Here is a 27,743-nt window from a genome sequence, read left to right on the forward strand (position 1 = left end):
TGTCTTGATCAACAGGTGGCTAGAGGATACCACCCACTAATAATTTTCACGTCCTCATGTATAATATCAAGCCTATTGGCTTAGGCGGAGAACGTACACAGGCACAGGAAGCGTCTCGCATGGCCATTAGTTGTAAGCATGTGACTTGCATTATCAGCAAAGTCTGTAATATCAACCAATTCAAACAATGAACACTAATCATGCTTGTCGAAGTTTGCGATGCATGAAATGTGAAATATGTTATACAACTGCAATTCAGTTCCGCCATGAGCGGTCTATCTACATAACGTACAAACACATGACATCCTTTTACCGGTTCCGCAGGTACCAGTTAAAGGCCAACTGACCCGTCTCGATATGGAACGGCGTCGGTACCTCAGCCAAACCTTGTCTGGCGACTGGATGCCGCAGATAGACAGCAGCGCAGATGTTCTGGTTAACCTCCAAATACCGTGGTATAAACGCAAACGCACTCATGTAGTCCCTAGGCCGCCAGGGCGTCGCATAAGGCGCCTGAGCATCGCGCCTGTTCCATGCCGATGTGTGCTCGGTCTCTAGTCTGAGTTTCTCAAAGGCGGAACGAAGACGTGCTTGGTCTTCTTCTGAGATGAGGGGTTCAGCGGCAGACGCGTCTTTGGCAGAGGAGGATTCGAGGGCAGCAGAGCGCTCGGCGATCTGGTTCTTGAGGAAGTCGAATTGCGTGTCGAGTGTGGAGATTGTCTCTGGGTTTGCGGTGCGCCATAAACTTATCGCTTTCTTAACACTTTGACGGAAGGCGCGGAACTTTTGCTTGTCCTTTGCTTTGACGTCTTCGGCTAGGACGCCGTCGACTTGCTCCATCAAGTCTTGTAGCTGCTTCTTTAGCTCGGTGGGTGTGGGTTCTTCGCGCGTGGACTGGGTGACAGCGAAGTCGTCATCTTTCGGTTGCTTGGGCGTCTGTCCGCCGTTTTGCTCGCGGGCTTCAGCGCGGGCGGCTGCCTTCTCTTTGGCGATGCGACGTGCGGTTGATGAGCGTTCTTTTGGGGCGCCGGTCGCGAACATGACGGACGAGGGGTCGACTTGGAACATGTCGCCTGGGTTGAGTGCGTAGCCGGGGTAGACCATCTGCATTCGAGTCAGGTGCGATTACTTGCAGGATACGAGAGTTGATATACCTTCTTGCCATTGACCTTCACCAAGCCGTGGACAACGAATTGCCTCGCCTGTCGGACACTACTTGCGAATAGCGCCCGGAAGATGGCCGTGTCCAGTCTCCTCTCCAATGGGTAATACGCCATCTGCATGTATGGTGTCATCGGCGGTGTGCGAGCCTTTTCCGGTGAATCTGCACCCATTCCTCGCCCAGCTGCCTGTTCTGAACCATCGTGTCGAGCAAGATATCTATGGTCCATGGCCACTACTGCTGGCAGGTTCCGCTTGAACATGTGTTTCCACTTCTTCTCCCGTATGTGCTCGCCATGGTATGCTCTTGTAGATGCCTTGGCAGTCCATTTCTGCTGGAAGTATGTTCGAGTGGTGACGTTTGGAGCCTTGAGTTGTGATAGAGCGTATAATGACCACCGCGACCAGTTCTGGCGGACATTCTGCAGAGTGTCAGTCTACCACCCATGCACACCCGATTCGAACAATAGCAAGCATACCAGCTTCTTCAGCGAATGGAACCTCGGCTTCTTCCTCGGCATGGTGAGGGCGGATCAAGAATTGGTGATATTGTTACAATAGCGGCCCACGCGGCGAACGTAAATCTGGATAGAGGCCCGTGCCCGCCTGCATCGAAAATTCCCCACTAGGAACCATAGCTATCTCTCACCTGGAACCTTTTTCTCTTCAACAACCACCAACCTCTTTGTCGCAACCTTGAAACCGCCTTTAGCAGCTTCTACTCACATACGCGACTCAAGCTGCACACATATTAATCATGGCAGACCAACAGACTACTGCTGCGGCAGCCGCCAACCCCGCTGAAGTCTCCAAGACTGAGAACGCAGTCGACGTCAAGTCTGACTCAAAGACTGAGACTACCGACTCCAAGCCAGAGGAGAAGGCCTCCAAGGCCGAGAACGGCGAGGAGAAGTGGGAAATCAATGGCAAGTCCGAGGACAAGAACGGCCGTCGCAACGACCGCGAAGACCGATCCGGTCGCAACGACCGCCGCGAGGGTGGTCGCGGAGGTCGAGGAGGTCGCGGTGGCCGAGGCAACTTCCGCGACAACCGTAACAAGAGGTGCGCTCAATTGTTCGACTTTGTGTCCTCCAGGGTTAATCTTTGCGCAGGCAGAACAACCAAGAGTTTGATGATCTTCCCGAGTCCGACGACCCCAACGAGATCCGCGCCCAAGTATGACTCCCAGTTTGCAACCCATGATCCGCATTACTAACAGTCCCAAGGTTGAATTTTACTTCTCTGCACAGAACTTGGCGACCGACGAGCACATGTTCAAGGTGCTCGAAGGCCCCAAGAACACACCTGTTTCCATCAACCACATCTGCACCTTCAAGCGCATGCGCCACTTCAAGCCATACTCCGCTGTCGTAAAAGCACTTCGCGACAGCAACGACCTCGATGTCGTCGACGATGGCGAGTACAGCAAGGCTGGCAGCGAGGCTGTCAAGCGCAAGGAGCCGCTTTCCGTTCCCACCAAGGACGGCGACGACAAGAACCCCCCTACCACGGAGGAGCTCTTCTACCGCCTGAAGAACAACTCATCCAACAACATGGAGCGAAGCGCCTACGTCAAGGGCTTCGGCAGCGAAGACCAGGCCGGCCAGATCGCACTCGAGAAGTTCTTCCGTCCCTACGGCGCAGTCATGATCCGCAAGCGTCGCGAGAACGACGGCGCCTGGAAGGGCAGCGTCTTTGTCGAATTCGACTCCGAGGACTCTCAGAAGCAGTTCCTTGAACTTGACCCCGCGCCCAAGTTCAACGGCAACGACCTCGTCACCATGGGCAAGAAGGAGTACATTGTCATGAAGTGCCAGGAGAAGGGCATCAAGCCCGACTGGGAGTTGACCGAGGAGGAGAAGTATCAGCAGCGCAAGGCACAGCGCGAGGCTAACGGAGATTTCAGCCGCAGCGGCCGTGGAGGAGGTCGTGGAGGTCGTGGTCAGGGCCGCGGTGGACGCGGTGGACGTGGTGGCAACGACCGTCGCGACAACCGCCGTGACCGCAACCGTTCCCGTTCTCCCCGCAGACGCCGCGACTCAAACGGCTCCGTCGACGCCGATGACTGGAACAAGCGTCGCGACCGCTTCAAGGACGGCAAGGACGACCGCGCTAGCCACAAGGAGGACAAGAAGGAGATTGAGCGCGACGCTCACGGCGTTCCCATTGTCAAGGACACCTCCAACAAGCGCAAGGCCGACGACGGCGAGCCCCAGGGCAGCCCCAAGAAGAGCAAGCTTGAGATCAAGCAGGATGAGTAGAGATGATTTCTTCTCTCATCTCTTGTGCATTTACGACACCCATGTCACTTTATGGAGTCGATCTGTTAATCTGAAAGGATCTCAATCATCTACTTTACGGAATGTTATTGCATTTGGCGGCGTTGAAGGATTACTACATTTCTACGGTCATCGCTTTGATACCTCTACCGGGTTTGGGACAAAAGTTTCTTTCTCTATCTCATGGATGAACGTATCCAGCTGTATATGGTATGCCTACATACAGTCTTCACTGCGCAGACATGTAGCTCACGACGCATGAGTTCGGTAAGATGAACAAATGGAAATATTATCATTGAAATGATGTACTTGTTTGATGCTTTTGAATACTTCACAACCTGATAGCATGCTCTGTGCCAGTCGTCTAACATCATATCAATCTCCTTTTTTAAGCCTGTCCATCCGAACCCCCTCAGCCCAAAGTCGTAATCTTTCTTCCCCCATTCGGCAGCTTAACCCTCAACACCGCCCCCGGAAACACTCTCCCATCAACGCCCTCGTTCCAGTTCGGCTGATACGGCAACTGATTAATATTCATATACAAATACCCATCCTCGCCTACACTCGCTCCATCTGGCCAAATAATGCGTGGATCCCTCACAAAAGGCTCCGTGCGCAGCGTCTCTGGGTCGTAAACATAAATCGCATTATGCTCAGGCATGCACTGGTATATCAACCCGTTGTTATCGCCTTCGAAGCCATTTGCGTTTCCGCCGCGCTGACCGAGATTAGTTACGTTGTTCGCCGCCATGATCTCGGCGAGAGGGTCCGAGGAAGGTGTAAGGAGATTCGCAGTAGGGATGGAATACAAATAATCCGATGTCAAGGGACTGTAGTAAATCGTTGAGCCATCGGGACTAATTTGTATTCCATCGAGTCCTTCCCGTAGCGTTTGGATAGGCTGGCCGATTGTGCGTTGGTAGAATGGGTTGCCTTGGTATGAAGGTACGTCACGGTCTACACGCAATGTAGATGGATGTTGTGTGAGTCTTCTCCAGCTCTCGCCCGTGCCTAGGTCCAAGATGATGAAACCGGGACGTCCTTCGTCGCTGCTGTCGACGATGTATGCAACGCCAGATCCAGATGCCGTAGTATTGGGACGCAGGTCGAAGCGGATATCGTTCATGTAGGAATCTGGGAAGTGGACAATGGGAGGGAAAGTGTAGGTCGCGTATACGCTATCGTTTGCTAGATTGATACCAAGGATCTTGGGGCCGCCGGGTTGTGCATATGGCATTGATGGTGCGCCGGTTGAGTCCATAATGGTGGGTCGACCTGTGTCTACTACCCAGAGTGTTTCGGGTCTTCTGGAGTTTTCCGGGGTGATGTATAGTGCTTGTACGCTGATTAACCCAGTACTGTTTCCACTACCGAAGGGGATGCCATTCCAGCTCGTGTTTAACTGGGAAACGGGGAGGTTGAGCCCAGCGGATGGGTATGGTATTTCTGCTGTTTCGTTGACGACTTCGCCCAGTGTGTATGCGTAGCTGCCGCGTGTGTAGGTGGCAAAGAAACGGCCGGTGGAGGAGATGGCGAGTCCTATGGGCCATTGCGAGTAGTAGTAGTGGTATTCTTCTATCTCGGGGCCGTAGGATCCAGAGTCAGTTCGCAAAATCGTGCCGCTGCTGTTTTGGAAGGTGATTTGCGCAGCTGCGTTTGCTGCCAAGGCAATGGCTGAGAGAAGTGAAGATCGCATCTTGTATGCCGTGCTTTATATATTACCTTCTATTGTTGGCTGTTGTTCACTTAAGTGGTTATGAGACATGCTGCACATATAAGAAGCATTACTGCTTTCTCCCGCTTCTGCATCGTGATGTCAGCCATCAACAGACGTCATACCTTACACGCACCTTACGTGGATGTTGTGCGGTACATGCTACCAGCAACGGCAATTAGGTTCCATGACGTTGAGTATTCTCGGGTTTAAGCTTTCCCCGGTCGTACCTGCATGAAGCGGCTCTGTCGATCGTGTTGATCCCATAAACATGGACAATGATCACCAGAACTATGGGACAAAAAACGAATTACAAAGTAAGCTGTTTGCTTCAATTCTCTCGCTCTAATAGACAAATCTAGAAAGAGTTGATAAGATGATGCAGATTTTGATGTCGTGCTACTGTACAACACAACCAAAATTCGCGCCTACGAACGCCCTCTGAAGAAAGCCCGACCTCAACGACAATGCTTTAGATCCAAAAGAAGAACAGGAAGGTGCTGAGCAGACAAGTGAATATAAACTGCGGAGTCAGACCTAGAGAACAGAACATGAATAGCAGGTGTCGAGTTAACGAACCTCGGAAAGAAACTACAGGAGTGTAGGGTGAGGAGTCACTCTACCGTCCACTTTTGCTGGCCCTCCTCTGGATCGGGCTGCCCACGAAGCTGCCCCGTGGACTCCGACTAATAGCCGGCATGAGCGGCTGCTTCTCCATACCCAGCTTGGTCTCGAAGATGCGCCCGACAAGCGCTTGTACACTTCTTTGTACATCGGGCGCCATTTCCGTACCTAGAAGCCCAACAACAAGCGGCGCAAAGATGTCGACGTTCTTCTCAAAATCGGCATTGGGCAAGCCGGTGTATCCGTCCAATACGGTAACAACGACAGGGCGCCAAGTAACTATGTTGCGCTGTTGGGTCTCCTCGTCGAGGTCGACATATGAAGCAATGATGTCTTCGCAGAGTGGAATCAGAGCGGCTTCAGTATCGGCGCGCGAGGCGGCGCGGTCATTGGATGTATCGTGGTACATTCTAAACAGGATGCTGACGTACACAGACGCAGATCCACTCTCCTGCTTCAGCAAGTTTGGCGGTTGCTTCATGAAGCCTTCCCTGAACAAACGTGATCGCAGGTCGCGGTTCGCATTGAAGCGCTTAGCAAAGTGGTACGACTTCTTGAGAACGGCCATAAGGCGGAGGAGTTCGCCGGATGGAATCTTCTCGTATACCGCTTCATTGGTGAAGAGCTCTTGTACCGTCTCGATCATAAGAAGTTGTAGAACACATTTCGTGATGATCTGATTGAAAAAGCGACGGCGGGCGGCAGTTACAACAACGGGTGGTTGCTGGAGGTTCTGGTCGTCGGGACGGTAATCTTCCAACTCCTGAGTCTGGCGCTTAGGGAGCGGCGATGGCATACGTTGTTCAACGCCGCCACTGATGCTCGCAGAGTCTGAAGTCACCAGTGATGGTCGCCTTGTGCCTGAAAGGCCGTTGATCCCGAGGGCGTTGTCCATTTTCGGTTCTTCAGCAGGTGTTTGAAGCGAGAGTTCGCCGGGCGGTCCTTCTCCTGTTGGCGTTGTCAGGTCTGATGTATTACCAGTACCGTTCGTCGAAGTGGTTTGTGTAGATGAGCCGCTAGTTGCAGCAGAGAATAGTGCTGTTGCTTCGGTCCTTTGGAAGAGGTCCACAAATGCCTTGACGATTTGGCTCCAGTGATCAGCCTGAAACTTCTGCACATTCTGCAGGATCAACTGCTGTAAACAGTTGCTGCCAATACGCGCTAGGGTGTCGTTCTCCTGGCATATGCAAAGGGCGAGGAGATCCAGGAATCGGTCGAGCATGTACTCTAGCGAATCAAAGAAGTGGGTGAAGAGTTTGATCATGTTGCGGAGAGCTTGAATCATAGTAGTCGAAAGCCATACTGAAAGCTCCTCGTGATTCAAGACCTTGGTCATCTCGGACTTTGACTTCAGGACCATGAAGATGGGGTACAGAAGCTGTCGCCAAAGCATGTCCCAGAAATCCCGCGGAAAGTCGCCACCATAGCTAATCAGAGTATCAAACAGGTATTGCAACGCTCTTGACCGGACCTCCAGATCCTCACCGGTCATCAGGACATCGTGGAATGCGAATAGAACTGGGAACCAGAACTGCTCCTCTTGGGTTTGTCGACTGGGTTGCTTGGGTATTGAAGAGCCCTTTTCTGAGTCTTTCAAATATCCAGCGCGGGCGGAAAGAGAACACTCGGGCGTCCGAAGCATCTTTGGTACAGATGACTTGAGCAGTTCTATTGCTTGTAGTGATTTCTTCTGGAACTTGAAGTTCTTCGAGAATTCAGTTAGACAGACAATGAGATCTGCGAACGCGCCCTGTGAGATCACTACACCAAAGCGGGTATTATATACTTGAGTGACGTTTTCAAACGCGAGGTTTACAATGCCCTCTGCTGTGTGTTAGTGGCCGTACAGACTGACTTGGGAAACAACATACCATAGGGTTCCCTGGCGGCCACAGTGAAAACACCGAACATAGTTTTCCAGCCAGATCGAATGTTTTCGCCTCGTGCCTGTATCATCTGAATCAAACAGCGTAGTACCATGTCCTTGACCGAGACGACGTTTGTGTTGTTAATGATGTGCTCGAAGGGTTTGAGGAAGTCCTTTTGAAACTTGAAACCCGGCAGTTCCTCGATTTCCATAAACTTCATAGAAAGTTGCCGTAGTGAGTTGAGAGCAAAGTAGACGACATTAGTATTGGTATGGCATCCAACCTCGTTGAAGTGAGCGCCAAGCACCTGCCAGATGTTGGTCCATTCGAAACGGACACGCGTCATGTTGTAGCCACTGATCTCCACAAGCTTCTGCAGACTGTAAGTGCGCGGTGACTCGCTCTGCCCAGAAGACTGGATCTCTTGCCAGCTGACTTGAACAAGAGCCTTGACAAAGTCCACAATAGCTTCACCAGATAGGTTTGCACTATTGGTGAAGATGCGGTCTACTCCTCGGACGATGTCGGTGGATCGACTTTCCTCGGCTACTTCAGAATGGAAGCTCATGGTGCTCGCTTGTGATTTTGGTCTTTGACGGTTGGCCGGAACGTTGAGGTTCTTACGCGACTGTGCGGTGCCTGAACTCGACTTGAGCACGTCTGGCACGGCACGTTCGTCGATACCAGAAGAAATGAGTTGGAAACGGTCCAATTGCGAAACACATGTGAGGACCTCACGCCAAGATTCCCGTAGAAGGTTACCCTCCGTCTGGGCAATCTCGATCAAGGCTTTCAACGCTTCCATGTTCCTAGCCTTCATCTCGCTCACGTTGTAGAGGTTGGTGAAGCGCGCGAGGAAAGCTACAAAGGCCTGTCGTGAGCTATCGAGATCGAATAAGCACGATATCCGGATTGCTAGCTTGATGCCTTCGATGCACAGACGAACGATTTCGATGTTGTGGTCTTGAGCTTGGCCAGAGAGAGCAGTCAGTATTGGCATCCAGCTGACTTCGAACATGGGTCCGACATGCTTGGAGGATGACGCGGGTATGAATTTTGAGACTGGGAGGGCTGCGGCTGTTCTCCGTTGGGCTCGAAGGAGCTGCTTGTAAAGTTGCTCGGTCTTGTTAGCCATTGCTTCGGAAGCTTGTACGATCGCTTCCCGCTGTAGGTCGCGAGCACCACCCGTTAGGACTTGCCCAATACTAGACAACCCTCCAGTAGGTTGTTGGTTCAATAACCCCTTGTCCGCAGCAGCTTCTTGCTCGGTATTTAATACGATCTCGTTTTGCGATATCTCATCGAATATACCTTGTAGATACTCATCCGGCAGATCAGCAGAATCGTTGATGCCACGGTTGTTCTTGATGAAGTCTGCTGGCGTCATGCGAGGGCCCTTCATCTTCTTACTATGTTGATCGACATTCAGCATGATGACTGAGTATGACAGAACGTATGCAGTATCGGCATTAGCATATGCGTTGGGGTTACCGGTAATATATCGTTCAGCAAACTTGAGCATGAAGCGATCAATCTTCTGGGCTTCACCGGGTAGCCGAAAGCTTTGGAGAAAGCGCCGCAGGGCGTCCGTAAAGCGGGTCTTGGTGAAGTCCATCAAATCGACAAAAGCATGCATGATGGCAATATTTTCGGGATCACCCTCACCAAGGAACTCTCCCAGTGCCGTCTTGTCGATCTGGTCATTGTCGAGGAAGAAGCGAGCTATATCCTCAGGCTTGTTTGAGGGAATGAAACCTTCGGCAATCAACGTCTTTAGTCCACGCTTCGGCTTGTAGTTGAACTGTCTCAATGCATTTGTGAGTGCTGTTTTCCTCTGTTTTGCCTTTTCAAGTTGGCTGTAGTCATCCTCGGCCAGCGGCGTAACAGTTCCGGAGTCTGCTCCCACCATTGGAGATTCTGCGGCAAATCTTGTGTCTGTTGATACACGGAGGTCGTCGAGCGATGGTCGCATGTCAGGGTTGTTTTGCTTGGTGTTCTCAGGCAGGGCTTGTTGAGCCCAGTTGACGAGAGATCGGAGTATCTCGACCAGGGCCTCGAGAGACTCTTGCTTCATGGCGTACTCTTGGGGGTAGCCATGCTCTGTCTCGTGCGATGAATTCATTGAGACGGTTGTGAGCGATGGCGGTAATGTGCCGCGACTCTGCCAGTCCATCTGTCTTGCTTGCTTCTCTCGCTGGTCCTGATACGCTTGCTGCTGCACGGCTGTGATGGTGACGGGGTTGCTAGATATCTTGGACAAGTGTTCAACGACGCGCTGAAACATGTTGTCAAGTGCAGTGCGGTCGCAATCATAGTTGAGATAGATCTCTACCAGGGCTCGGGGGTCTGCAGCCAGCCTTCCGAATATTGTCAAAATGTATTGCTTCTGAAATGCAGGAGCACTTCGCTTGTCTAAAGTTGCAAGGTATATCTCCTTTAGAAACACCTCGACTTCCTTCTTGAGTGAAATGCGCAGATATTTGAGCATCTGCCAGAAAATCTCGCAGGCAACTTCGAAGACCTGCTTCACTGAACTTGCGCCGTTCCGACTCAAGCTCAAGCAGAGGTACTGTTTGACCGCCTGTATGAAGCTTGTTGGTTCATCGCTGCCACTGCGTATGGTGGCATACGGCGACACGAATACAGCAATGTTATTGAAGAGTATGGTGTGGATCATATGCAGAGAGAGAAGCTTCGAACGCATGCCTTGCGATCGGACATCGTGGGCATGATCCACGGTCAGACCCTTAGTGCTCAGACGACACATGGCTCTGAATACGAGGTACGCATCTTTGACAAATATCTCATCCTCTTCCTCCTCTTCGGTGTTGACATGAGGCGAGCTCTCTTGTCCAGACACATGTCGCGACCCAGGTTTGCCTTTGATGCGAGTTACCAGTGTTGGTGCGTTATCGTGTATTCGGTCGTCGTTGAAGCTCATGTTGTTTTCGAAGCTTTGCAGTGTGATCTTGGGACCCGTGTGTCGGTCGACGGCCTTGTCGCTGGGTTCGGCGGTTTCAGCGTCGTGCTCGTCCTCTCTGTCTTGACCATTGGCCTCGGAGCCACTGATATCTTCTGTACTGCCCTCATCTTGCTGTACACTCTCCTCCGATTGGTCCTTTTCATTCAAGGACGTCCGCGACAAGTTCAACCGAGCCTCCTTAACAACAAGCCTCGTCTTGACCCTCTCAAACACTGTTCCTACCATTTGGGTCAATGCACCCTGTGCTACTTGCTGGTTCGCGCTCGACTTGGAAAGGAGGAAAATGTTGTACGTGAGTCGCACAGCCTTCAACAGTCCCGCTCCATGCACAACAATCTTGTCGTTCAAGATAGCTGCCAGCAGCGACTTGACGATTTGCAGTTGCACTTCTGGCGCGGTAGCCTCGCCTTGGAAACAATCGCAAATTGTGTCTATGGCTCGTTCGATCAGAGGAGGCACCTCGCTGTTATCGGCTCGCGGTTCGGCCGGCACGGAGAAGTAGGAGTAGCTGATGAGCTTTCCGATGCAATCGAGCGCTGTAATGGATACGGGGACGTTGGGGGCCTCCGAGGCAAGTTGGAGTGGTTCAAAGAGAACCTCGGGATTGATGCGCGCCGGATCACCCTCATTCTTGATAGCCGACAGCGCCGCGTTGGTGCTGTCTCCAAGCTTCTTGTTCTTCCTAGCATCTTTTGAAGCTGCGATTGTCTCAAGCGCAGTGACTACGAAAACTAAAGAGCTTCTTGTAGATGGTCGTGTAGCGGTCGTGGCTGCAGTGGATTGCGAGTCTGTTCGCGGCCGGTTCTCGATAGGCAGGCGATGGTCGAAGATCTGCTCGGATGATCGCGGCGCATCTCCTCCATCGGGTACGTTGAGTGCTGGCGCTTCGAGTGCAGGTGCAGGTGCAGGTGTCGATGTCGAGGTATCCGCCTCTTCCCGTGGAGCTTCCGGCGCTGGGGAAGACGTATCCTCTCCATGTTCTGATTCTGATGCCTGGTCCGACTCGGCATCTGAGTCGCTGTCCTCTTCGTCTCCCGTGTTGTATGGGTGTGTTTCTTTCTCTTCCTCCATATTATCAGGCTTCTCAACTTCCTCTTTCGGCGCTGGCGGGGGGTCAGTGTCGGCCATAGTTATTCACGTCCGGGATATTTGTAGTAGTGCCCTTTCCTCAGCAACCATGGCGGAAGGAGGGACGCGGAAGGGGGCGTGTGAGGCAGTGATGACTGGTACCGGCGCAGATGAGTGCAAGGAAGGGAAGCGAATTAGAGAAACCACGTATGGTCCAACGAGAGTTCCACGGTTGCTATGTGAGATGACACTTTGTGTCTTTCCCTACTAGTTACGTACCCTACCAGGGACCAGTCTACTGGTAGCGCGGGAGACTAGTGGGCGCCACACCAGTGTCAAGCCACACGCGCCGTGCCACACTTCACAGGGCCTTCCGGGAAATGTCGCATACAGCATAGACCCTCATCGGGAGAGAACGCTAGTCGCCGGGTCTCCAACCAACAGCACTAAACTTTTCGTTGAACTGCCTTCCATCTCCTCCAGCCCCGACCAGCGCCTGAGCATACAGCTGTAGCTTGTCGCTCCCGCCCGACGAGTCTCTTCTTCTCCACCCACGCCTATTTCAGTCGTTTCGAGTAAATCTCAGCGCACCGGCATCCCGACACAATGCCTGCCACCACAACTCTGCTCTCCAGGGCTGGAAGCCAGTTGAGCTCGAGGGGGTCAATTGCCCTGCGCGGCGCCCTCCCTACCTCGAGATGCTCTGCGTAAGTCGTCTTGATTGCCGTCTGGGTTCGTCCAGACACGCTCCGAAGAGCACAGCTGACAGGCATGTAAACAGACGCACACCAGCCCTGGCCGCGCTTGCACGATACTATGCCTCGAAATGTGAGCACTCTCACCGTCTTCTGCGCGACTAAAAACTCCGGTGGTGATCGCGTTGCTAACGCACCTTGTTCGCAGCCTACCCCTCGCACAGCGTTATCAGCATGCCCGCCCTCTCCCCAACCATGACCTCCGGAAACATTGGCGCATGGCAGAAGAAGGTCGGCGACTCAATAGCGCCCGGTGATGTGCTCGTCGAAATCGAGACGGACAAGGCACAGATGGACTTTGAGTTCCAGGAAGAGGGCACCATCGCCAAGATCCTCCGCGACGCTGGCGAGAAGGACGTCGCTGTTGGAAGCGTAAGTTCAGGCTTTGACAATCACGAGAATGCGATGCTAACTTTCACAGCCCATTGCCGTCATGGTCGAGGAGGGCGAGGACGTCTCCGCATTCGAGGGTTTCTCCATCGAGGACGCCGGCGGTGACAAGAAGGCCGACACTCCCTCCAAGGAGGGCAACGCTGCTGAGGCCAGCGAGCCCCCGAACACTGGCTCCAAGACCGCTCCCCCCGCCAAGGAGGAGTCCGCGCCCACTGCCATCGAGTCTGAGTCCACCGGTGACCGCCTAGAGACCGCTCTCCAGCGCCAGCCCAGCGTCTCCCCCGCCGCGAAGAAGCTCGCGCTCGAGAAGGGCGTCCCCATCGGTTCCATCAAGGGCACTGGAAAGGGCGGCATGGTCACCAAGGAGGACATTGAGAAGTACAAGCCTGCTGCAGGTGCTGCCCCCGCTGCTGGCGCCTCCGCCGCTGCTTACGAGGACACCGAGGCCACCAGCATGCGCAAGGTCATTGCCAGCCGTCTCACTGAGAGCATGCAGCAGAACCCTCACTACTTCGTTGCTTCCAACATCTCCGTCTCCAAGCTTCTCAAGCTCCGCGAAGCTCTCAACGCCTCAGCTGACGGCAAGTACAAGCTCTCAGTCAATGACTTGCTCGTCAAGGCTCTTGCTGTTGCCGCTCGCAAGGTTCCTGCTGCCAACTCGTCATGGCGCGAGGAGAACGGCAAGGTCATCATCCGCCAGCACAACGTTGTCGATGTCTCCGTCGCTGTTTCCACCCCCGTTGGTCTCATGACCCCCATCGTCAAGAACGTCAACGGACTTGGTCTCCAGTCCATCTCCTCCCAGATCAAGGACCTTGGCAAGCGTGCACGCGACGGCAAGCTCAAGCCCGAAGAGTACCAGGGTGGAACCATCACCATCTCTAACATGGGCATGAACCCCGCTGTTGAGCGATTCACTGCCGTTATCAACCCCCCACAAGCTTGCATCGTCGCAATCGGCACAACAAGGAAGGTTGCCGTACCAGGCGAGGCAGAGGATGGCACAGCAAGCGTTGAGTGGGACGACCAGATTGTCATCACCGGCAGCTTTGACCACAAGGTCGTCGACGGTGCCGTTGGTGGCGAGTTCATGCGCGAGCTGAAGAAGGCTGTCGAGAACCCTCTGGAGCTTCTGCTGTAATCTGATTCTATTTTCGGTGCATTTGGGATGAATGTGTAACTTTACTATTAGGCTAGATGAGATTGGATCTCGGGGACAGACGATCTTATGTATAGCGGATGGCGCACTTCTTCTATCCCCCATGATCATTTGTCCAATTGTCGTATTGCATGATAACTCCTTGTATGAAAAGATATCTCCCAACTTTTTAACTTGTCTTTCTCTCCTCCGCCATCTGTTGTCCGTGTTGCATACCCAGGCTAACGGTAATCCTAGACCGCGATTCCCACGTAGGGTTCTTTCTGAGAACCGGGACGGCGGGCGGGCTATATAGCCGGCACGTATATGCAGGACAGTAGATGAAAACCGCACCTCAGTCTTACCACACCTACGACCACCACATACAGCCCCACAAACGAGGTGTTTGGAGGGTGTGTGGGGGGTGAACGGGTGTTATCTATGTATGACTATGGTGTACGCACTTTCCTATGTTGAGCCACCTCGCGCCTTCCTCAGTATCTTTGGACATCTCACCTCACTACACTTACACTTACAACATGTTCAAGATGCTCTATGTGGCTCTTTTATGCCTTTTGCTAACAGCGACAACTGCTGCTCTCAACTTTGACTGGGAGCGCGAACAGCTCACTGACGAGGAAGTGGCGCGCAACGACGCACTGCGCTCTGGTAGTGTATCAGCAATAGCGGCACCTGATAGCTGTAAGATCATCCCAGGAGACCCTGAGTGGCCTAGTGAGGATGCTTGGGATTCCTTCAATGCAACTCTGGGTGGTACGTTGTTGAAGCCTAAGCCACTCGCCAGCGTCTGCTATGCTGGCGAGGGTTACAGTGCAGCCAAGTGCGAACAGTTGAAGAGTAGCTGGGCAGGCATGAACCTACAGTGAGCCTACCGGTACCGAAACGAGGCTTTCATGTTTGGTGTACTGACTACGACAGTTCCGATGACCCAGCGAGTATCATGTCACAATGGGCATCTGGGAATACGTGCACGCCAACCTCACAGCCAATCTCAAACTGTACTCAAGGCGGTTGGCCAGAGTATGTTGTTAGAGCCACTACAGTAAGACAAATTCAGCTCGCAGTTAATTTTGCCCGGGCCAACAACATCCGCCTCGTGATCAAGAACTCGGGCCATGATTTCAATGGAAAATCTATTGGGGGTTACGCTCTTAGTGTGTGGACACACAACCTCAAAGACATGACGTATGATCCGGACTACACATCACCTACTGGTTCTTACACAGGAGCAGCGGTTGCCTATGCCGCTGGTGCACAGGCTTATGAAGGGTCGGCACTGATGCGGCAGAAAAATATGGTCATGATCGTTGCAGGTGGAGGGACCGTAGGTATCGCAGGTGGTTTTCTCCAAGGTGGTGGACATAGCGCTTATACGAGCTACTATGGACTGGCTGCAGATCAAGTGCTTGCCATCACTGCTGTCACAGCCGACGGCAGGGTAGTAGAAGCTCATGAAGGAGAGAATGAAGATCTTTTCTGGGCTTTCCGTGGAGGTGGCGGAGGTACTACTCCCCATTGGAAAGAACAATGCAGTCACTGACTAAGAACCAGGAACCTTCGGCATCATAACGTCCGTCGTCGTTAAGGCGTTTCCAGCTACGCCCATAGCCTCGAGCAGTATCCGTTTCTCCACTACACCAGACCGCGGATCAAGTGCGTCTCCAATCTCCACAGAAACCTTCTGGGCTGGTATGCGAGCCTACTGGGAATTCTCAGTTGCCATTTGCGATGCAGGTGGTCTGGGTTATAGCTTCATTTACCCAAACAGTAGCACTGCTGGCCTTACCTTCACCGTCAGTATCTCTGTACCAAACAAGACTATAGCCGAATACCAACGTTTCATACGCCCGCTACTTCAAAACCTCAACGATCTGGGCATTGAGCAACGCATGCCGACAGTGAAGCGGTCTCTCACACCACCTTTCTCGTATGAAGAAGGAAACAAAGATGAAGCATCTTCTCTTTCCAAGAGGGTACTCGGCGAAACAACAGGCCATACACTGATAGCGTCCCGATTCTTCCCCCGCACCACCTTCTCCAGCCACTCCACTCTGGAAATCTCACACCTCGCCATCCGTCACGTTGTGGAAAACGGCTCCCTCACCTTCCATGGAATGAACTACGCACCTATACTCTCAATCTCCGGCAACCCTAACAACTCCGTAAACCCTGCTTTCAGAACCACAGTCTTACACGCCCAAGCCTACGAATCAAACGCACACTGGGATGGGAGAGCCCCTATCTTGTCGCACGAGGCACTTACAGAGAGGCATGAGAGGTTGCAGGGGTACATGCAGACTTGGAGAGATATTACTGTAGGGAGTGGAAGTTATATCAATGAGGGGGATGCACAGGATTGGGAGTGGAAGGAAGCGTTCTTTGGAAGTAATTATGAGGAGTTGGCCAGGGTCAAGAGGAAGTATGATCCTGAAGGTGTTTTTTGGGCTATCGGCGGCGTGGGTAGCGATGAGTGGGAGATCAGAGATGTGGATGGTGGGAAGAGAGAGGGGATTGTCACGCAAGATGGCAGACTGTGTAAAGTGGGTTGATAGCTGGGATGCTTGAAGTTTTGAAGGGAGAAGGGTTGGAGTAGGATACGATCGGAACAAGGGTAGAGTCCATCTTTTTCGACAGACGACCTCGAGAAGCCTTTGAACGGCATGAGTTGTGTTCCATAAAGCTTCAACACTTTAAGATAAGGCCTTCATTACTCTACCCATACTTTCTTTACTCCTCGGAAGATATCGTACATCGGAGTCTCGGCGTCCTCGCTCCTCCGCAGCCTTGCATACGCGCCCCCTTCCTCTTAGGCACCTGACCAAGGAAATGAGGAAAGCTTGTCCAATTGTGCCACGCTGAAAGTCTGAGCTAGAACTACGAGCATAATCCGGAAACAGGAGAATGGATGGAGTTGGGATATATAAAATACTCCATCATATGGTACACGTTCTCACCATCCCCCTTCCAACGTCTAATCACATAATTTTCCAACTCCCAGCTCATCTCATCATTGAACTAATATGTCTACCACACCCTCTCTGATATCCAAGGTTGTTCTCGTCACCGGAGCAAACAGTGGGATCGGTAGCTACTGCCTTCGAACTGGCCGAGTATAATCCAGCACAGATTTGTATCGCCGCTCGTAACGTGGTAGGCGGACACGCTGCAGTCGCTGAACTAGAAGAAACGACACCAAAATTTGACATAAGGTTTGTTGAATGCGACCTAGCGAACTTTGAATCGATATCCAGAGCGGCGAAGGAGGTGATAAGGAAAGGTGGCGGAAGGTTAGATGTTTCAATATTGAACGCTGGGATTGTACGTCTTCTGTCCCTTTTCACTTGTTTTCAACCCATCATTATGTTTTCCAGACCTGAAAGGAAAACCGAGATCAATGTGTGCATCACTGACAGTCCACATGATAGATGGGTGGCCACCCCGGCACAACCCTCCAAGGCCACGAAATCCAATTCGGTCACGCCCTCCTCCTTAAATTGCTCACTCTATTCTCCTTGCCACGGCAGAGAAAAATGCCAGCTCTCCACCGCGTGTCATATCCCTCAGCTTAAAAGGTCACGCCCATACCGCCACCCTCCCCACCGGCGGAATCGCCTTCTCCACTCTGAGATCCTCTCAACCTGAAATCTCATCTGTGGAGAAATACACGCAATCTAAACTAGCCAACATTCTCTACACGCGCCAATACGCGCTGCGCTACCCATAGATCCTCTGTATAGCCATCCACCCAGGTGAAGTATTGACTGAGCTCTTCAACAAAGGTGCCGAGGGCGACGACGAGCAGATCAAATATCTGGCGAGGGAGGTGGCGCCGAAGAGGTGTGGCTCAGTGGAGGAAGGGATCAAGAATGGGATTTGGGCTGCGACTGCGGAAGGCGTGATGAGTGGGCGGTATTATGAACCCGTAGGTGTTTTGGGAAACGGAAGTGAGTTGTCCAAGGATAGGGAGCTAGGGCAGAAGTTGTGGGTTTGGACGGAGACGGAGATGGAGGGGTAGGACATATAAGCTCTTTCTGGATGTATGGGTTCTGATGGTTGTGATTATGGATATGGATGGGATGGTCTTTTGTTGTCTGGAATGGGCGCGGGTTCGTTGGTGGCATGGAAGGTGATATTCTCTGGAGTGCCGTCCCTACGCCATCTCCTACATGTGACAACGACTTCGTTTGCGAGGTCCTCTCGTGTCGTTATTTCCACAGTGTGGAACATGCTATGCTCTGGTAAAAGAGACCACCCGCAAGCATCTTCCAAGACCGGTACTTCGTTTAGAGAAAAGCCGTCATCAAAGCTTTCTTCATTATAAGCACCCTTCGCTTCAAGCTTCGTAACTGTCTCCGCGATGTTCGCCGCAGTGAAAGAATCCCATGTTCCCTCTTTCAGCGGAACCACACGCAGCAGTCGAATAGCATGAAGGCGGATGCGATGGTGTCGACACTTGATAGCCGTATAATACAATGGCGCTATGAAGCCGAATTCACCAATAGAATTGTGAAGATTGACGTTATTCGGTATGGATCGTGCTAATGAATACTCTTCGAAGATGTGTACGGCGTGCATAAGTATCGTTAAGAAGGCGTGCGTATACGCTTCGTATTGCTGCTCAGAATTGGAACGCAAACAGCAGCACATGATGCTCGCCATAGCGTGATGCATAAGTAATGATTTGAAAACCGATGGCTCGCGAGCCGTCGGAAGCTTTGTCGGTGGTTTCTTCGCACCAAATGCTAACGGCGCATCGGGTTCTTTTCCGGCAGCTAAGATTATCTTTTCGATCCTGGAAATCGTACGCAGGTAAGTTTTGTACCAAGTCTCGAGATGGTTCATGATCTCATCTTGTGCTGATGTTACTGCAACAACGTCATATTCAGTCCCAGGTCCTAGCTTTCGATATCGCTGAGTGATCAGGACTATACGATGCAACAGCACATCCAGAGAATCTTTTGCTTCTTCGACACTTGTAAAAGCAGTATATGGCATCGTGTTTCCCATCGGCTGCAGGAATAGATAGACATCTTGTAAACTGGGACCGAACAGGTTGCTCTGCATGTGTAGGGTCGCGAAGCTGCGTACAATACTTTGATCTACAGTATTCCTGTGTGAATCCGGTCTGATTACCAGAACGCCATGGTGGGAGCGGTCCTTCTCGGTAGCCATGTTTTTCAGAAGCTTCAGACCATTTCGCAAATGTGTTTCAGCAACCTGATACTTTCCGCGGAGGTACTCCAGCAAAGTAAATAGCTGGCAGGTGACCAATATAATTGTGATAGAATCTCTGTCTCCACGTTGCAACAGCGGCTGTAGTGATCGCATGGCCTTGGTATACTGCTGGAGCATGAATTTTTCTCGGGTATCTGGAGCTTGTGATGAATTGAAACTGCATCTGTGGGCGGCGCTCAACGCCACAACAGCATGGAGAACAGCTGGTTCAGACGAGGCTGCCGGCAGCACAGTCGAGTTCCAAAACTTTGAGGCGAACCAGCCGGAAGTTGTATGAACAATTCTCATCCTGTATAGCTGTAGATGTCGGAGTTCTTCGACGGGTAGAACTCTTGTTGGAGGCTTCTGGATCGAGACTAGTGGGGTTTTGTTCGTAGATACTCCGCCATATCTTTCGACGTAGGTGTTTCCTCCGCCTCCCCACAAGCCGTAGCCCTCGCATATTCGACCAGTAGATCGACAACGAGAGCATACTGGCTTGCCCTCGTCGCACTTGACTCTTCGGGCTCTAGTCAACGTTGGTAAGCGATCATAGGCACAGGACCGCAGCTAGTCCAGACCGCTGGATAAGAAACCGCCAATCGGACGACTATTACACCCTTGAACAAAACAAACTACTCACTTGCAGGTTCCACACCCTGTTCTTGATTTTCTCCGTACAGCAGTGCTCTTATGTTGGCACGCAGCTTTGGCGGTACTAAGTTGATTTGATAGGCCAGTTTCCGAGTGCATAGCGAGAGCAGTCCCCAGCTAGGGTACGAACACAGAGGTGCCGTCTAAGTGAATTTCGCAAAGATATTCAGCGGCTTCAGATGCATTTTCTTGAAAAGGAGACAGCAGGGACGTTACAAGTGAGTTCGAACATGAGACGATCAGCCCTAACCTCGCTAAGCTTAAAGAAGGCGCAGTCGACCCGTACACAGGGCGCGCCTCCTCATTCGCCTGCTCGGTACAGTTGAATTCTGATTGGTGGATCATATAGGAAGCGGAGCGCCTGAACCCGAATGGTACAAGTCTTCTTCTGGTCTTCACGCTCGAGCTTGATGAATCTTTGCCTCTGAAACTTTGGTGGGGTACTTTGGATAGAAGATGGAAGTGATGGAACATAGTTCCAAAACAGGATATCGTGTTCGTTCGTCTATGGACTAGTCTATCATAAGCATCGCATTACCATGATCATCACAGAAAAAAGGAAGAAAAGTCGAACAAGAAACTTTCCCTCGCGCCAAACGTAGCCCTGTATACCACGCCGACCAAATGCTTTTCACTTGCCGTTACTCCTTCGTAGATGCCTCGCTTAAGAAGCCTCCTCAACGCCGTCAGGCTTTTGTGCCTCAGCGTCTGTCATCTCCGCGTCTTTTGGCTCTTCCGCCGGCGGCGCCTCAGCTTGCTTCTTAGACTCGGCTTCCCGCTTTGCGCGCTCGAGCTCAGCTTGCTTAGCTGCATGCTCCTTCTGTTGTTTCTCCATGACCGCTTGTCGCTCGCTCTCGATCTTGTCGTTGTAGCGCTGGATGATAGGGCCGGCGATGGAGCGGATGTCCTCCTTCTTGGAAACATACTGTGCCTTTGACGCGTCGTCACCCTCGTCATATAACCACTCCTGTATGGATGTTAGCGCCATTCCTACAGCGTGCTGCTGGTTAGACTTACCTCAATGGTCTCGAGCTTAGCGTTGAGCCTTGCCTTCTCGTCGTCGCTGGCGAATTCGGCGTAGACGTCAAGAATCTTGTCCTTGAGCTCGTAAATGAAGCTCTCAAGGTTGTTCTTCTCGTTCTCGGTGTCTTGGACGAGCTTGTCCTCCATGATCATGGAGTTCTCCTTCTCGGCCAAGGTCTGCTTGCTCTCCTCGTCGAGCGAAGCAGTGCCTGCCGATAGTGGTAAGTCACCCTTGCGCTGCTGCTTCTTGACCTTGCGCATCTTCGGTGGCTCCTTGGCGGCGTCCTTGTCAACGTCCATTGCCTGCGCATTATCTGTTAGCTCATTTGTCACGTGGGCAAAAGCGGGACGCCCAAGTACAGGATCAGCGCTAGGCTTTCGTCGTTTCGCGGCCGGCTCAGGCGGGCTTTGCCGACCGTTACTAAGATCAGTAGGAAATTCGGAAGAACGTACATCACCCTCTTTCTTCTCTGCTGATGGAGACTCGGGAATTGGCTCCTCGACCTCAGTTTCCTCGACGTAGTATCCAGACTCGACGTTGAGCACACCGTGCACGTTGAGGCGTGCCTTCAGCTTGCAAATCATAAAGTCGCCCTTGGGGTCCTCCTTGACACCCTTGACGGAGAATCGGCCGATCCAGGGGTTCATCTTGCCTGGCAGTTGCTCGGGCTTGGCGTACCTAGCCTCGAGGTCGAATGGGTGTTTGCGGTAGAAAGTCAGAATCTTAGTTGATGGCATGACGTTACCCTTGTTGAAGACGGTCAGGTTGGTGTCCTCATCAGGAATATCCTCGGACTTCTCCCAGGTGAACTCAACGGGGTAGTTGACCATGTCGTGGACGGAGAAGTCACGGACACGGAATACTGGTGAGAGGATAGCGCAGCAGAAAGCGCATCCACGAGCGACAGCCTCGTCCTGGTTGAGAGTGAAGGAGAGGGGCTTGCCGAAGTAGTCTTGAATCTTGGCCTTGAGGACGGGCACACGTGTGCAGCCACCAACCATTTCGATGGCGTCGATGTCGGCAGTGGTGAGCTTAGCCTCAGCCAGGGCCTGCTCGATAGGGGCGGTAGCACGGTCGATGAGGGGCTTGATCAGCTCCTCAAGCTCCTCGCGCTTGAGCATACCGCGTACATCGACGTCGTTCATGATGGACTCGACGTTGATGGGCGCCTGGTTGTTTGCGGATAGGACCTTCTTGAGCTTCTCAACACCGGCAGCCAAACGAAGGCGGGCCTTGCCGTTCTCCATAACGTCGATCTTGTACTTCTCCTTGAACTCCTTGGCGAAGTGCTCGACAAGGGCCTGGTCGATATAACGTCCACCGTAGTGTCGGTCCCAGGCGCTCGACTTGACAGCCAGCTCGCCCTTCTTGAACTCAACGACGGTAGCGGTGTAGTTGCTGTGACCGATGTTGACGAAGACGACTCTCCGTGGCTTCTCCTCGGGCGCTGGGAGGTCGAGCTTTGTGATTCCCCAGCCGAGGGCGACTGCGGTGTTGTCGTTGATGAGGCGGAGGCACTTGAGGCCAGCGATCTCGGAGGCGTCGAGGATGGCGCGGCGCTGAGCGTCTGTGTACCAGACAGGGCAGCTGAGGACGACATCGTTGACGGGAAGTTTTAGTTCGGCAGATGCTGTGGCGCGCATCTTGGTGAGGAACATGGCTGTGATCTGAGTGGCAGTGAACTGCTCCTTCTTACCCAGGTATTGCACCTCAGCGCCGACCTGGCCGCCCATATCGATGAGCGGCGCGGATATGAAGTTTTGCTCGACCTGAACATCGGGATCTGTGAGGTTGCGGCCGGCGAGGCGGACGAAGGAGGAGACGGTGTTCTTGAGGTTGGAGATTTCCTGGTTCTTGGCAGTCTCGCCAACGTATCTGCTCTTGGGGCCGAAGCCTACTAGCGATCTGCGAAATTGTCAGTTGACTGCTGCTTTGTGTGTGCGTGATGGGGGTTTGCTTACGGTGTCGCGCGGTTGGAAACTTCATTTGCAATCTACACACAGTCAGTATCTTCGTGTATGATATGCGACTAGGCTACTACTCACCACATCGACACCTCGATTCCGCGCAACAGCAATGACGCTGTTGAGCGTTCCCAAATCAACACCTACTACAGACATGTTTATCTCTGATGGCGGGGTATGTGTGTTGGGTAGTTTTGGGGTAGTGTTTGGTAGTAAAGGGAGTGTGTGCGGCGAAAGTGGATTTTTGGTGAAGTCGTGTAAAAGATAGGCAGGCACGGGTCGCAAATTTCAATAAGCCGCTGCTATGATGACTTGCTGGCAATACGTAGAAGAAAAGAGAACCTTCTCGACAAGCCCTGCTTTAGCGGGGTCACTAAAGAAAGTGTTGCGGAAGGCACGGACCACAGGCAAATCATCCAACAACACGCTGCGTCATGGCCCACGGACACGTCGCAGTCACCGCCGACGCGTCTAGAGGGCGCCATCCCATTCCAACGCCCATCCAAGCATGCGCGACTAATTCCATCGACTCGCACGCGTCAAAACCTCGACGATGAGGTAGCTGACACATCATGGCCCAAATTCCCCCCTACCCACTCTACAACAGGACGTACAACCTGTACCGCCTATCCCCGCTCCACTGCCACGACACGCCCCTCCTGCTAGAAGCCTCACTTCGAATCCATGCCAAGAGACTAAAAGAACAACTCAAGGGCGACAATGTGCGAGGCGTACAGGTCGACTTTCCCGGCGCTGAGGATACCGCGAAATTGGGGCCGCTGGAGGAGTGCAACTGGGAGCTGATCGGAGATGAGGATGCCTGGATTGACCGACATCGCCAGTCCATGGACCCCGAGGCGTCACAATTATCCTCCATCTCCCAACTCACTCCAAACCGCGCCCGTGGACTAGAAGTGAGCCTCGAGTACGAGAAGCAGACATACAATGCGCTCCTGCTACGAGACCCGGGCGTCACCTCTTCTCCGAAGGGTTTCACATCCCTACCATTGTTGCTTGTGAAGATGCCCGCTCCAGTACGTGACATCTTCTTGAACTACCTCCGATCGGCCTTCGATGCCCATGTTGCACCCTTGAGGCTGCCTCCGCCAGTCATCACTTCGGGTCTCGAGACATACTTCAAGCACCTCACAGCGAGGCATTCGACTCAATCCATACAAAACATCATAAGACAGCTGCATATTCAGTTGGCATTCACCAACACCACAACGCTCCTCAAACACATAGAGATCACTATTGCAGGTGCCGACATATCCGGTTTTGTCGACCGAGGCAGGCTGCTTAAAGATACCTACAACAAGCCCTTCACAGCTGCTTTATCCGCCTACCTTAAACAACACCTCACTCTCGATATTTCGCACCCCAAAGTCCACATATCCCGAATATCATGCAACAGCTTCCACCTGGGCACTGAACGCCTCAAACTCGTCGCACCCGACCCCCTTGCAGATACATCCTTTTCCGACGAAGGCGGTACATCACAAGACGCAAGTGCAAGTGAGCTTGCTGTTCAAGAGCTCTATACATCTTTGGTCAGAGAGGCTGCTGGCAGCGGAAAGTTCCTTCCCGAGGACATGGCCAAAGCTTCTAGGGAAGAGACACTGTCACCTACGGCGAGTGCCCAAGCGGGGCGCAGGAAGAGAGCTATTAGTACCGCTGCTGTTGATAGCAACAATAAGAAGACAAAGGGAAGAGGGAAACAGAACGGCCAAAAGGTCAACGGGAATGACGACATGATTGGTGTCTAGTCACACCTCATGCTGGGCTGGAGCACATCTTCGTGAAGCGTTTGCACATTTCTTGAGATACCCATTGACAGACTCTTCTGCGATAAACGACACCACATTTATATCACATGTCGACAAGTGCCCCGCTGCCATGTGCCCTCTGTCTCAGCGCAATGTTGCCGCCGCACCACACACATCTACATGAAGGCTTGGACCGTCAGATGTTTATCAGAACCCTTCTAGCATCTCCGCACTTGTCACGACAGAATGAATTCCTTTCCAATGATACTCGTACGCGAATTCAACGGTCGAGAGACTAGCTATCGTGTAGCTGCACGTCGAGCTTGCAACTACTGGGTACGTTGTCTTGAATACCAACTTTCAGATGATGCTAAGCTTGACTGGCGCAGCACAGAGAAAGTTCTCAAGGGGCGTTGATGACAACTTTGAAAAAGTGCACCGAAATCCGTATCTCCCCCTTCCCGAAGAGCTTCCACAACAGGCTCTTATCGTTGAACTGATTGTCAAACAGAGCTGTACCTTAAAGGGCGTACACACGCTACCAGTTGCTATCCTTGAGGTAATCACTGTTGAAGATTCAAACAGTACACGGCTCCTTGAAACCGGCGTCGTCATCGGATGCGCCCTCCGAAAATGCTGTGTCGACCCCAGTATATGTCCTGTTGTTCGTGCCATGATTAGCAAAGCCGGTGCTCTAATAGCATACATCCCTGGCAAATATTTCAAACGCAATCTGACCAAGGGTGACGCCCAGATCGTCATGGCAGATGTTGAATCCACACCCGAGTTGGAAAAAGTATTCAATTGGTGAGAATAGATCGCAGGCCATCAAAGCCATGATCGAAGAGCGAAATGCCTCTCATTAGAGGGACACCTCACCTCGTTCCCGTCTTTCCACCATAAGTCTGACCTTATTGAACACCCCTGAACCGCTAGCTCCCGATCTACCAATCATTACCACAAACGACTCGCAGCATCGGCGTCTGCGCAGTGAGGGTATCGCCATCGGCCGCGCAAAAGCGCATTGCTGCCGCATACCACATATACGCCCTGAGGTCCGCACAATGCTGAACACGAACAACGTCGTCATCGCGTACGCTCCTGCACAACTCGCTAAGCATGCGGGAACGTATGGCGAAGTACAATTTCCGTTAAAGGACGTGGATTTCTCGAGGTCGCTTCTGGGATTGCCACCTTGGAAGATTGCTGAGGTTGTCCGAGTGAAAATCAAGATTAAGATGGAAGAGATTGGGAAGCGGACGGTGATGCATGATTTTGAATCAAGTAGTCATATGGAAGACGACGGGGAGAAAGAACGATGGGAGCTTATGGGATAACAGACACCAAGGAGGAGGCGGGTTTCGTCTTGGGCTCTACGGATGTCGCTGAAGACGGTGTTTCACGTTGAATGCAAGTAGCTTGCGAGTACATCAGCGTCGGCACGTCAAAAAGTTTGTTTTTCATGGTATCTACCCCACATGCTCAAGTCACGCCTTTCTCCTTTCACTAATTGATGTTATCTACCCCTCGATCTGTTTTCGTTAGTGTGGTCCTTGCATACGCGATAGTCACAAACACAGTTCCTATCCGACTATAAGGCAGTTCTAATTCTCTGCCATGTCCTTCCCTCTATCATTAGCTTCACATATACCTACCACACTTCCCAAAGAACCAAGTATATATTATCCAGTTCAATTGAACATGTACGTCTCCGTTCCTACCATGATAGACCTTCGCAACTACGCCGACAATATACGCTACCTCCGCCGTCCTTCCTCGGAGCTAGGCGCCTACGACAACCTCGTTTCCCGCTGCTTCAGTGACTTCAACATCAATCCAGAACGCTTCAGCGTACATATCCATTTTCGACGGAATGCGCCTTGTGAAGGCGAGGAGGTGCTGAAAGAGGATGATTGGGATAATGGAGAGTATGAGAGTGGCGGGGAGTTGGTCTTGTACGCACATTTTATGGTAAGGCTTCGATCGAGGAGTGACTCCAGAGATGGGTACAGGCTCAGGGAGTCAACGACACCCCCAGTCGTCCCGTCGCCCGAGTCTCCATGGATACAGCCGCCACTACCAATGGTGGACGAGCAAGGCATACTCGTACCAGGATACCAGACAGTACATCCAGTACCGGACGTTTCTGGTCCTGCGCCCACTCCCGTACCACCAACAGCTCCTCTGCAGCCTCCTTCTGCCGTCCGTCGCCCAGCCACACAGCGACGAAACACCGACTCGACGACGGCCTACTCGCTCTGTACACCGCTATCTAGCACTCGCTATGGGACGACTACTTATTTCTCTGGTCCTTATATCTTCATCCCTCTGGCCCCTGGCCTACCTAGACCACAGTCACATCCCCAGCGCTTTAGGGCTTCGTTTCCAGGTTTCAGACCGCAGTTGTCTGCATTTGTCACTAGAGAGATCGCCACACCGACGACATCAACTCCCGCACTGAGACGTCCATCTGATCCTGCTGCTATTGGTAACCGCAAATTAGCTAACGGGCCGCAGCCAGACGACAGATCCATAGATCGTCCACCAGTCATCAGACGAGGCCATCCAAGGGCCGGTGAGCAGAATGTACGGTCAAGGCCACCAGTGCTGGATAAGTTCGACTTTCCTCTGGAGTTCGATGACGAATCAACAACACGTCAACCCACCACTCGACGACGTCTGCAAAGAGCTGATCAGCAACCCGTACCGCCTCCATCAACCGGTGATAAATTCGACTTTTCGCTAGATTTTGACGATCTACCGGTAGTGAGGCCGCAGCTACACCAGCAACAAGACAGAGAGCAAGAACATCACGAGCAGGAAATGCAAGAATTACTAGAGCAAGAGGGAAGAGCATCTGTTGCGAGTTCGGTGGAATCTTTCGACTTTCCGCTTGAGCTTGATAATTCTCCGGTGTCAGGACAACAGCAGCACCACGCACAGACTGAGGGTCGTGCGTCTGTTGCACGTTCGGAGGACTCATTCGGACTCTTCTTGACGGAAGAGATTGAGAGTGCACTGTTTGTAACAGATGAGGAAGATAGGGATTTCGAGGATGAGTTAGCTTGGGAGGATGACGAAGGAGAGGAACAAGAGAAGGAAGCAGAATAAAGAGGA

General features: G+C 52.3%; 9 protein-coding genes across 9 annotated transcripts; 5 read left to right on the top strand and 4 right to left on the bottom strand.

The window, feature by feature from the left end:
* Window positions 1-309: 309 nt before the first annotated feature.
* ALTATR162_LOCUS3068 (uncharacterized protein) lies at window positions 310-1,682 on the bottom strand (the record flags this gene model as incomplete). The annotated part of the gene is made up of 3 exons (XM_043310674.1): window positions 310-1,104; window positions 1,155-1,583; window positions 1,641-1,682. 3 exons carry the CDS (start codon window positions 1,680-1,682, stop codon window positions 310-312), a joined length of 1,266 nt encoding a protein of 421 aa, XP_043166609.1.
* A 236-nt stretch (window positions 1,683-1,918) lies between these two features.
* ALTATR162_LOCUS3069 (uncharacterized protein) lies at window positions 1,919-3,422 on the top strand (the record flags this gene model as incomplete). The annotated part of the gene is made up of 3 exons (XM_043310675.1): window positions 1,919-2,223; window positions 2,274-2,337; window positions 2,388-3,422. The coding sequence occupies 3 exons, from the start codon at window positions 1,919-1,921 to the stop codon at window positions 3,420-3,422; spliced, it is 1,404 nt and encodes a 467-aa protein (XP_043166610.1).
* A 430-nt stretch (window positions 3,423-3,852) lies between these two features.
* Window positions 3,853-5,136, bottom strand: ALTATR162_LOCUS3070 (uncharacterized protein; the record flags this gene model as incomplete). Its single annotated transcript, XM_043310676.1, has 1 exon — window positions 3,853-5,136. One exon carries the CDS (start codon window positions 5,134-5,136, stop codon window positions 3,853-3,855), a length of 1,284 nt encoding a protein of 427 aa, XP_043166611.1.
* A 490-nt stretch (window positions 5,137-5,626) lies between these two features.
* ALTATR162_LOCUS3071 (uncharacterized protein) lies at window positions 5,627-11,757 on the bottom strand (the record flags this gene model as incomplete). The annotated part of the gene is made up of 4 exons (XM_043310677.1): window positions 5,627-5,677; window positions 5,734-5,745; window positions 5,819-7,602; window positions 7,650-11,757. 4 exons carry the CDS (start codon window positions 11,755-11,757, stop codon window positions 5,627-5,629), a joined length of 5,955 nt encoding a protein of 1,984 aa, XP_043166612.1.
* An 890-nt stretch (window positions 11,758-12,647) lies between these two features.
* Window positions 12,648-13,986, top strand: ALTATR162_LOCUS3072 (uncharacterized protein; the record flags this gene model as incomplete). Its single annotated transcript, XM_043310678.1, has 2 exons — window positions 12,648-12,824; window positions 12,874-13,986. The coding sequence occupies 2 exons, from the start codon at window positions 12,648-12,650 to the stop codon at window positions 13,984-13,986; spliced, it is 1,290 nt and encodes a 429-aa protein (XP_043166613.1).
* Window positions 13,987-14,522: 536 nt separating this feature from the next.
* Window positions 14,523-16,553, top strand: ALTATR162_LOCUS3073 (uncharacterized protein; the record flags this gene model as incomplete). The annotated part of the gene is made up of 4 exons (XM_043310679.1): window positions 14,523-14,866; window positions 14,923-15,002; window positions 15,237-15,506; window positions 15,556-16,553. The coding sequence occupies 4 exons, from the start codon at window positions 14,523-14,525 to the stop codon at window positions 16,551-16,553; spliced, it is 1,692 nt and encodes a 563-aa protein (XP_043166614.1).
* Window positions 16,554-20,536: 3,983 nt separating this feature from the next.
* On the bottom strand, window positions 20,537-23,016 carry ALTATR162_LOCUS3074 (uncharacterized protein; the record flags this gene model as incomplete). The annotated part of the gene is made up of 5 exons (XM_043310680.1): window positions 20,537-20,839; window positions 20,890-21,198; window positions 21,256-22,801; window positions 22,858-22,889; window positions 22,942-23,016. The coding sequence occupies 5 exons, from the start codon at window positions 23,014-23,016 to the stop codon at window positions 20,537-20,539; spliced, it is 2,265 nt and encodes a 754-aa protein (XP_043166615.1).
* Window positions 23,017-23,432: 416 nt separating this feature from the next.
* ALTATR162_LOCUS3075 (uncharacterized protein) lies at window positions 23,433-24,626 on the top strand (the record flags this gene model as incomplete). The annotated part of the gene is made up of 1 exon (XM_043310681.1): window positions 23,433-24,626. One exon carries the CDS (start codon window positions 23,433-23,435, stop codon window positions 24,624-24,626), a length of 1,194 nt encoding a protein of 397 aa, XP_043166616.1.
* Window positions 24,627-26,327: 1,701 nt separating this feature from the next.
* On the top strand, window positions 26,328-27,737 carry ALTATR162_LOCUS3076 (uncharacterized protein; the record flags this gene model as incomplete). Its single annotated transcript, XM_043310682.1, has 1 exon — window positions 26,328-27,737. The coding sequence occupies one exon, from the start codon at window positions 26,328-26,330 to the stop codon at window positions 27,735-27,737; it is 1,410 nt and encodes a 469-aa protein (XP_043166617.1).
* Between the last annotated feature and the right edge of the window lie 6 nt (window positions 27,738-27,743).

This window comes from Alternaria atra (assembly GCF_907166805.1).
Source record: "Alternaria atra isolate CS162 genome assembly, contig: 22, whole genome shotgun sequence".
NCBI lineage: Eukaryota > Fungi > Ascomycota > Dothideomycetes > Pleosporales > Pleosporaceae > Alternaria > Alternaria atra.